At 53.9% G+C, this 9,640-nt stretch overlaps 1 protein-coding gene across 2 annotated transcripts; it reads right to left on the bottom strand.

Moving 5' to 3' along the window:
- Window positions 1-8: 8 nt before the first annotated feature.
- On the bottom strand, window positions 9-8,926 carry TXLNA (taxilin alpha). 2 transcript variants are annotated; one of them, XM_031062074.1, is made up of 10 exons: window positions 8,680-8,926; window positions 6,891-7,211; window positions 6,155-6,246; window positions 4,962-4,991; window positions 2,728-2,781; window positions 2,474-2,548; window positions 2,040-2,132; window positions 1,755-1,850; window positions 942-1,173; window positions 9-565 (listed from the first exon to the last, which is right to left on the bottom strand). In XM_031062074.1, the coding sequence occupies exons 1-10, from the start codon at window positions 8,786-8,788 to the stop codon at window positions 387-389; spliced, it is 1,281 nt and encodes a 426-aa protein (XP_030917934.1). In that variant the 5' UTR covers window positions 8,789-8,926; the 3' UTR covers window positions 9-386. The 2 variants fall into 2 exon arrangements, with proteins under 2 accessions (XP_030917934.1, XP_005427237.1); XM_005427180.3 differs by lacking the exon at window positions 9-565 and adding an exon at window positions 3,518-3,712 and having other exon boundaries at window positions 575-1,173; window positions 2,728-2,847; window positions 4,821-4,991; window positions 8,680-8,925.
- Between the last annotated feature and the right edge of the window lie 714 nt (window positions 8,927-9,640).

Here is a 9,640-nt window from a genome sequence, read left to right as displayed (position 1 = left end):
CCCAGGCGCAATCCAGGAGCTGATCCTGGCTGAAACAGCAGCTCCAGGTGCTCACACAGCTCATGGAGCTCACACAGCTCTGAGGTTTGATCCTCCTGCAGTCCCAGCTCCGTGGATGCCTCCAGGGCTGGGGGGCACCTCCCCAATCCCTGTGCACAACGGTGCAAACACTTGGGAATGAGACCTTTGGGATAACTGTTTAATACACTTTGTGCACGTGTGCGTTCAGCAAAGAGGCAACTGTGAATTATAAGGCGGTTTTGAGATTGGCAGGGCCTGGCAAGAGCAAAAAATTCCCAAGGGTGGGACCAGGCACCCCCTTTTGCTGCTTCTCCTGGTCCCCACTGCAGACACGGAGAGCAGGAACGGCCTCCTGTGCCCTCAGCTCACACACGAGCTGCCAGCAAGGGCCAGACCAGGAGCTCCCTCCTGCCTGGCAGGGGGAAGAGGGAGAATCCAGTGCTGGGAATGTTCTGGAATCCTCCCAGCTCTGCTGTCACTCCAGAGTGGAGTCCTTGTGATGGTGGAGGCGTGTCCCTTGTCCCTGTGCTTGTCCCTGCCAGTGACCGGGTCCTTTAGTGAGAGGGACAATCAGCTGAGGCTCCGTATTTTCAATATTCACACAGGCAGGCAGCTGGGCCCTTCTGCTTCTTATGGATATCCATAGATATAAAGTGTTGCCCTGCGCATTTTTATATATCTTATATATATATATGTATATATATATATATAAAATCTTAAAAAAACCCTCCAAAAACCTAAACTAGGAAATCTCCCATCCCCAGGAGGGCTGTGTCCTGTCCTTTCCCAGCTGTCCCAGGACAGGGAGAGTGGAATCTAAAGCAGCTCCCAGGTCACCCTCCCTCACCCAGCTGGGGCTCAGTCAGTGCCCTGCTCAGTCCCGCTCTGCCCTGCTGCTCCCGTGCTCAGTTCTGCCAGGGTTCCTGTGGGATCCGGGCTCTGTGGGGCCTTTCCTGGGCTCAGGGAATCTGGAGCAGCCTCAGAGCTGTCCCGTGGTGGTTCCTTCAGGGGCTCCAGCAGCTCAGTGTGGGCGCACAGGTCCTGCACCTTCTTGTTGAGGTCGTTGCGCTCCGTCTGCAGCGCCCGGCACAGCTTCTCCAGGCGCTGGATCTTCACCTGCAGCCCCTCCAGCTCCTTGTCCCGCAGGGTTTTCTGCAGGGAGAGAGGCACACAGAGAGCTGGAACCCCAGAGGGATAGGAGAGAACAGGGATGCAGGGAGGGCAGGGTTAGGTGGGATATTGGGATGGAATTCCTCCTTGTGAAGGTGAAGAGGCCCTGGAACAGGGTGCTCCAGCTCCTTGTCCTGCAGGGTGAGAGGCACAGAGGGAGAGCTGGAACCCCAGAGGGACAGAAGGGGATAGGGATGGGTTTGAAGTAGAGGGAGGGCAGGGTTAGGTGGGATATTGGGATGGAATTCCTCCTTGTGAAGGTGAAGAGGCCCTGGCACAGGTGCCCAGAGAAGCTGTGGATCCCTGCAAGTGTCCAAGGCCAGGCCTGGAGGAACCTGGGATAACTGAAGGTGTCCCTGCCCATGGCAGGGGCTGGAATAGGATGAACTTTAAGATCCTTCCAACCCAAACCATTCCATGACTGATTCTGGGGAAACCAAGCAAACCCTCAGCACCCAAAGCACCAAGGAGCTTCCTCCTCCTTTTGCCCTCACTGAACAGCGAGGCAGGGCCTGTCCTGTCCCCATCTCACCCTGCCCAGCTGCTCCAGAGCCTCCCCTCACCTCCTCTGCCATCTCCAGCAGGGCCTTGTTGCTGCTCTCCCAGCGGGAGCGGTACATGGTGGTCTCCTTCTCCAGCTTCTTGATTTTCTTGGTCATCTACAGAATCACAGAGAGGGCACAAATCGAGTCACAAAATGTCCTGATCCCCACAGGGATCAAAAGAAACCAATCCCAGGGAGAGCAGTGCAGTGACATCCCACAGGTCCTCATGTGTCACCCCAAATTTTGGATGTAGACTTAAAACGAACTGAAATTTGGAGCTGGGGGAGAAAAAGCATCACCCACCTTCTCCATCTCCTGTTTGAACGTTGTGAACACCTCACTGCTTTTGGAAAGGGTGTTCTGGAACTCCTCAAACTTCTCAGTGTACAGAGCCAGCTGTGGGGAGAGACAGGGAGCTCGTGGCACCAGGGCCTGGAGAGGGGAGAGCCCAGCCAGGGCTGAGCTGCTGCCCTGGCACAAGGACACACAGCAGGAGCTGCTCTGCCAAAGGCAAATTCTGTCCCAGGGAAACATCCTGAGAGCAGAGAGCTCCAAAAACTCCTCCTGGCTGATCCCATGACTGCTCCCAGCACTGGGAAACAACCCCTGAACAAAGCTCACAAAACCAAACCAAGCAGGAATCCTGCCCCTCTGTTTTCCAGATTAAGCAACTTTGGGTTGCTCAGGGAGGGAGGGAGGGAAATCCCCAAACAAAACAAGCTGAGCAGGGAACTCACCTGCTGCTTGAGGTGGGTCTCCTGCTGCTTCATCAGCTCACACATCCTCTGTGATTCCACAGCTTCCTTCAGCAGCTGGGAGAGAAGAGCAAAGAATTATCTGGGGATGCTCCTGGCCCAGCCCTGCTCAGGAGCGGCACAAGGAGCACAGCAGAGCTCCAGCCTGGCTCCTGGGCATGCCAAGATCTGGGATAACACCCAGGGACCCACACTAAGACCCAAAAAGGGCCCCAATCAACTGCTCCAACACTTACAAAATCCTTCTCCCGCTGGTGCCTCTCCTCTGCCTCCTTCAGCATCTCCTGGGCCTGCTGCAGTTTGGCATCCACCAGCTGCTGCTGCAGCTCCTTGTGCTTGAACACCTTGTCAATGTGCTGCAGGGGGAACAGCACAGCTCAGGGCACACCCAGAGCTTCCTCCTCCTCTGTGGCAGCAGGAAATTTCCCAGTCCTGACCTGTCAGAACCCAGAAAATTCCTCTGGCTGCCCTAAAGGGCTCCAGTCCCTGCCCAGGGGCCTCAGAGTCAAAACCACCTGTGACTTTGATTTTAGCCCTTAGAAAAAACAATTCCCACCCTTCTGTGAAGAATTACAAGTCAAGAGAGTTTAAGTAGAATAATAGTTAATCACAGAGTGAAAAATTGATTTTTGAAGTTTTTAGAATTAAGAGTTCAAGAAACAAGACAGACTGGACATGCTTAGATTCTTCTTTCTCCTTCTTGGCCTCCATCTTCTGCTGTGGTGGTGGCACTTTTGGATTGGTTTAGAGTAGAAGCTCACTGTCCAACAGAGGTGATAGGTATTGGGAAGTTATGGTAAATATTGTACATGTAGTTTTTAGTGTAAAAAGATAACACCAGTGTGCCTCAACCTGACCTGCAAACAGACCTAGGGCGAGTCAGAGAGATAACGTTATAAATAAGAAATAATAAACAATAAACACAAAAGAACCCTGACTCTGTCGACTGCCCAAGCTAAGAAAAAGAAGTTTTCTGTATCTCAGAGTCGCTGTGGCCAGCAGAGGCTCTGGGAGAAGCTGACCCACCTCCTCCCTGAGCTCGTACTGCTCGATGAGCTTCTTGAGCCTCTCGGCCAGCTCCATGTTCTCCTGGCGCAGCTTCGAGTTGCGCTCGTTGTGCTGCTCCATCTGCAGCTGGATGTCGTTCAGGGTCACCTGGAAGTGAGAGGTCACCTCCTTCCTCTTCTCCTCCTCCTCCCTGGCACGCTGGACGCCCTCCTCCTGCGGCAGGAATGGGGCAGGTAAGGGAGGGACTTCCCTAAATGGTGTTCCCAACTTATCCAGCCTCCCGTTACTCCTTCTATCCATCATGAAAACTTCCCAAAATTATGTTCCCAACCTATCCAGACTCCCATTATTCCTTCTATCCATCCCAAAATGATGTCCTTATATCCACCACAAAACCTTCCTAAAATTGTGTTCCCAACCCATTCAGCCTCCCATTACTCCTCATTTCCATCAGGAAAACTTCCCAAAATTATTCCTTATATGCATAAGAAAAACTTCCCTAAATGATGTTCTTACATCCACGACGAAAGCTTCCCTAAATGATGTTCCCAACCCATTCAGCCTCCTGTTATTCCTTATTTCCATCAGGCAAACTTCCCAAAATTATGTTCCCAAGCTATCCTGCCTCCCATTATTCCTTCTATCCCTCAGGAAAACTTCCCAAAATTATGTTCTCAATGAATTCAGCCTCCCATTATTCCTTACATCCACCAGGAAAACTTCCCTAAATGTTTCCAACTAATTCAGCCTCCCATTATTCCTTATTTCCATAAGAAAAACTTCCCAAAATGATGTTCTTACATCCACGAGGAAAACTTCCCTAAATGTTCCCAACGCATTCAGCCTCCCATTCCTTATATCCCTCAGGAAAACTTCCCAAAATTATGTCCTTATATCCATCAGGAAAACTTCCCAAATGATTTTCCCAACCTATCCAGGCTCCCATTATTCCTTATATCCCTCAGGAAAACTTCCCAAAATTACGTTCGCAATGAATTCAGCCTCCCATTATTCCTTACCTCCACAAGAAAAACTTCCCAAAATTATGTCCTAATATCCATCAGGAAACCTCCCCAAAATTATGTTCCCAATGAATTCAGCCTCCCATGACTCCTTCCATCCCTCAGCAAAGGGCTCTGGGCTCTCCCCCTTCCCTCCCTTCACAAACCCTGAGATAACAGCTTGGGCACTGCAGGCCATGATGGCCCCACCCCAAACCCCAAACCCCGCCCTGGCCCAGAGCAGGGGCACCCCTGGCACAGGTGAGGGTGCCCAGGTGGCTCCTGGGGAGGGTTCCAGGGGTGAGGAAGGGCAGGGGCACCTTGAGGGTGCGGTTGTGCCTCTGCAGCTCCCGGCACAGGCTCTCCAGCTTGCTGCGCGCCAGGATGGCCTTGCTGTGCTCGCTCTGCAGGTGATCCTTCTCCTGCACCAGCTGGCTCTGCTTCTTCTGCAGCATCCTCATCTGCTTCTGCGAGGTCCTGTGCTCCTCCAGCTGCGACAGGGGAGCACGGGCTGGGCGGGCAGCAGGGCAGCGGAGGGGACACCTGAGGGGACACCATTTACCCTCCTGAGGGGACACCATGTGCCCTGCTGAGGGGACACCTGAGGGGACACCATTTACCCTCCTGAGGGGACACCACCTGCCCCACTGAGGGGACACCACCTGCCCCCTAAGGGACACGTGAGGGGACACCATTTACCCTCCTGAGGGGACACCATGTGCCCTGCTGAGGGGACACCTGAGGGGACACCATTTACCCTCCTGAGGGGACACCATGTGCCCTGCTGAGGGGACACCACCTGCCCCACTGAGGGGACACCACCTGCCCCCTAAGGGACACGTGAGGGGACACCATTTACCCTCCTGAGGGGACACCTGAGGGGACACGTGAGGGGACACCATCAGCTCTCCTCAGGGGACACCATCTGCCCTGTGAGGGGACACCATCTGCCCTCCTGAGGGGACACCTGAGGGGACACCATCAGCCCCCCAAGGGGACACCATCTTCTCTCCTGAGGGGACACCTGAGGGGACACCATTTACCCCCCTGAGGTGACACCATCTTCCCCCCTGAGGTGACACCATCCACCCTCCTGAGGGGACACCATCAGGTCTCCTGAAGGGACACCATTTACCCCCTTCAGGGGACACCATCCACCCCCCTGAGAGGACACCATTTCCCCCCCTGAGGGGACACCATCAGCCTGTGCCCCAAGGCCAGCAGGTTTGTGACACCCCAGGGCAAATCAGCAGTGACACACAGCCCAAGGGCTTTTCCTTTTCTCCTTCCTCACTTCCCACCCTGCTGGAATTGGAAGGAGCTCCACGCTCCCCCAGCACAGGGAAAAGCCTGCCATGGGGCACTTTGGACATGCACAGGCAGCCCCAAACCTCCTCCAGCTCCACATCCACGCTTGGAATTCCACCTTGGCTCTGGTTAAATGTGGGATCAGGCTTTGTGTGGGTGAAACTGAGCTCCTCCTGCACCCAGATGTGCCAAAATTCCTCCTGGTCACGCTTCACCCAGCAGCGCCCACCCTCTCCTGGGCAGGGATCCAGCCCTGCAGGGATCCCAGGACAGCACAGAGCCCCAGTGTGACCCTGGAATGTCCCTCTCAAAGGGCTCTCCTGCCTCCCCCAGCCCCAGCACTCACCAGCTCAGCGTATTTCTTGCACAGAGCTGCCAGTTTCTCCTCTGACGTGCTCAGGGTGTTCAGGGTCTGCATCAGCAGGGTGATTTCCTTGCCTGGAAGGGGACGTGGAATGGGAATGATGCAATAAATGGGATAAAAATGGCTTTACACAGAGATCTGGCTTGGAAAGGTGGAAAAAGGAGGGCCTGAGCAGGTTCCCAGTGCACTCCCAGGATCTTCCCTGGGAGAACAACTGGAGCAGGTGGATTTTGTTGATTTTGGAGGGGAAAACCATCCCTGGGCTGGCTGGAGCCAGCAGAAGAGAAACCCACAGAATTCAGAGGCTGCACTGGGTGCAGAACAGAACAGGAGAATGTTCCCAAACACATCCAAGGCTCTGATTTCCCCCAGAATGATTAGTGTGGAATAAAATCAATTTATCCATGCACTGATATTCTTGGAGCAGTGAATCCCTCACCTCGACTCCTGGGGAGCAGGGAATCCTTCACCTAAACCCTTGGGGACCAGGAAATCCTTCACTTAAACCCTTGGGGAGCAGGGAATCCCTCCTCATAACCCCTGGGAAGCAGGAAATCCCTTATCTAAACCCTTGGGAACCAGAGAATCCTTCCCCATAACCCTTGGGGAGCTGGGAATCCTTCCCCTAAACCCCTGGGGAGTTGAAAATCCCTCACCTAAACCCTTGGGGAGCAGGGAATCCCTCACCTAAACCCCTGGGGAGTTCAAAATGTCTCACCTAAACCCTTGGCTTTCTTCTTCTCCTGAGCTTTCTTCTGGTCCCTGTCCCCAGCCTCCTCTCCAGGCCGGAACTCCTCGCTGCCCTTGGAGTTTTCCTTCTCGCCGTTGATCTCGGGGCCCCCTGGCTCCTGCTCCCCGTTCCTGGGGGAGTCACTGCGGCCCTTGTCGGGCTCCTCGGGGGTGTCCCCGTGCCCCACATCCTCCCCTGGGTTCTCCTGGCTGGCATCCACACAGTAGGTGCTCAGGATGTCCTCCAGCTGCCGGCTCAGCTCCTCCGAGACGTCGCGCGAGGATTTGGGATCCTCCTGAGTCAGCGGAGCTGGGAGGGGGAAAAAGAACACAAAAATTAATCCATTAATTGATTCATTCTCCTCCAGCCAGCTCTCATAAGCTCTTGGTGGTTTATATCACACACAAGATAGCTCAGCTGCCTTAGAAGGTATAAAATCAGCAGGGTGGTTTCTGTGGGAGGGTTGGAAACCAAGCCCCTGACATCTGTCAAGAGGGAGAATTCCCCCTCTCCCCTCTTTATTTTTTTTTTATGTGTGAGCTTGGAGCTTTTTAGCATGAGAATGGATTTGAAACCTGGGTAAAAGCAGCTGGGGATGGAGCAGGCAGAACATCCTGGCAGTAGGAAGGAGAGGGGAACTCCTCCAGGATGCACACACACAGAAATAGGGGGAAACCAGATTTAATAAAAGGCAAAATAACAAAACTCTTTACAGAGAAAAACCCAGCCAGGTGCAAAATGCTCTTGCTCCTGGTAAAACACCTCACAAAAGCAATTAGTTCCTTTGTTCTCTTCCTTTTCTATGAAATTACTCAGGCAATTTTTTGGTTTCTGTCCAATTGTCCATCCTTAAATTTGAGGTGAAGTCCCCCAAGTCCTATGAGGTGTCTTTCCACCTAATTAAAAAGAGAAATTTCTGAGTTTATTTCCTTTTTAAGGGGACAAAAGATTGTTTTATCTCTCCATCAGGGGGGCACATTCCTATAAATTGAGGCTTTCCCCCCTCCTCTCACCCTACAGGGAATGGGAGGTTTTTCCTGGCTGGACTTGCAGCAGGAAAAATTGCTTTGTTCCATTCCCACCAGCCTCTCCTTTGATCAGCAGAGCATGACCAAGCCCCTGACATCTGTCAAGGAGGAGAATTCCCCCCTCTCCCCTCTGGTTTTTTTTTAAGGAAAGCAGGTTGTGTGTGAGCTTTTCCCCCCCAGAGGAATTGGAAGCTTCAGGGCTGGGTTTTAAACATGACAATGGATTTGAAACCTGGGTAGGAGCAGCTGGGATCAAACAGGGATGGAGCAGGCAGAACATCCTGACAGCAGGCAGAGGGGAACTCCTCTGGGATGCACACACACAAAAATAGGGGAAAAACCACAATTTTCTGCTCTGGAAAACCACAATTTTCTGCCCAGGAAAACCAGGATTTTATGGCCAAGAAAACCTGGATTTTATGGCCAGGAAAACCAGGATTTTCTGCCCTGGAAACCTAGGATTCTCTGCCCAGGAAAACCAGGATTTTCTGCCCAGGAAAACCAGGATTTTCTGGCCAGGAAAACCAGGATTTTCTGGCCAGGAAAACCTGGATTCTCTGCCCAGGAAAACCAGGATTTTCTGCCCTTGAAAAACCACAATTTTCTGCCCAGGAAATCTAGGGTTTTCTAGCCTAGAAATCCAGGATTTTCTGCTCATGAAACCCGGAATTTTCTGCCTGGAAAACCAGGATTTTCTGGCCTATAAAACCAGGATTTTCTGGCCTGGAAACCCAGGATTTTCTGCCCACCTTCTTGGGGAGCTGCAGCCTCAGGTGAGTCTCCCTCTTCCAGCCCCATCCCGCTGCTCGTTCTGGAAGGATGTGGAGCTGCCTTGGCCTCCACTCCCTGGTTCTTCATCACAGCCTTTGCACCCTCTCAGGCTCTGCAGAGACACAAGGGAGAGGTTTTGAGGACATCTGCAGGATTTTTGGAGTCATCAGCCCTGGCTGGCGGGGAAGGAGCCTGTTCTCAGCAGCAGCTCAGTGCTGAGGAAAGCATCTCTCGATTCCCAGTTTGTGTCAGGATAATTCCTGGTGGAATCTCCCTCTGGAGCAAGGCAGCACCTCCCAACCCACAGATAACAGAATTTCCCCACTGGGCACAGCCCCCTCAGCCCTTCCCAAGTCTGGGATTTCAGACCTGACCCAGAAATCAGAGCTGGCACAGCACAGAGGTCAGTTCCTGCTGGATTCCCTGGCTGAAATCCCAGCTCATCCTCATCCTCATCCCCTGAGGGGTTGGGATGTCCTCAGCCTTCCCATTATCTCCCTATTAGGAGCTGGGGGTTGCCGGTCCCGAGGGAAAGAAGAGTCCCCGGAGTTACCGGGGCTCCTGGAAGGAAAACCCGCGGGCAGAGCGGCGGCAGAGCCCGGCCCGTGGCAGCACCCACGCGTGGGTGTCCGGACAGCGCCCTTCACCTTCACCGGCACCCGCCCCGCGCCCCGGGCGCTCCTTTCCCGCTGCTGCTGCACCCGCGCGGCTCCGGGGCCAGAACCGGGCACGGGGGCGAGAACCGGGGGGCGATACCCGGGGCAGGGGAACGAGAACCAGGATACGGCGGCGATAATAACCGGGGTACGGGGGCGACAACCGGGGAGCGATAACCAGGTTACGGGGGCGATAACCGGGGTACGGAGGTGATAACAACCGGGGTACGGGGCTGACCCCCGGCCCATGGCTCCCCCCGCACCGGCCAGCCCCGCCCCCCCC

Source organism: Geospiza fortis, unplaced genomic scaffold (assembly GCF_000277835.1).
Source record: "Geospiza fortis unplaced genomic scaffold, GeoFor_1.0 scaffold432, whole genome shotgun sequence".
In the NCBI taxonomy this organism is placed as follows: Eukaryota; Metazoa; Chordata; class Aves; order Passeriformes; family Thraupidae; genus Geospiza; species Geospiza fortis.
The sequence above is the reverse complement of the archived record's forward strand: the minus strand, read 5'-3'. Positions and strand labels throughout refer to the sequence as shown.

Excerpts from the sequence above, each read along its gene's own strand:
- TXLNA (XM_005427180.3), bottom strand. The coding sequence starts at position 8,788 with ATGAAGAACCAGGGAGTGGAGGCCAAGGCAGCTCCACATCCTTCCAGA. Across the intron at positions 6,247-6,890 it reads GAAGAAAGCCAAGGGTTTAG|GCAAGGAAATCACCCTGCTG; the intron begins GTGAGACATTTT and ends GTCCCCTTCCAG. Across the intron at positions 2,549-2,727 it reads ACCAGCGGGAGAAGGATTTT|CTGCTGAAGGAAGCTGTGGA; the intron begins GTAAGTGTTGGA and ends CTTCTCTCCCAG.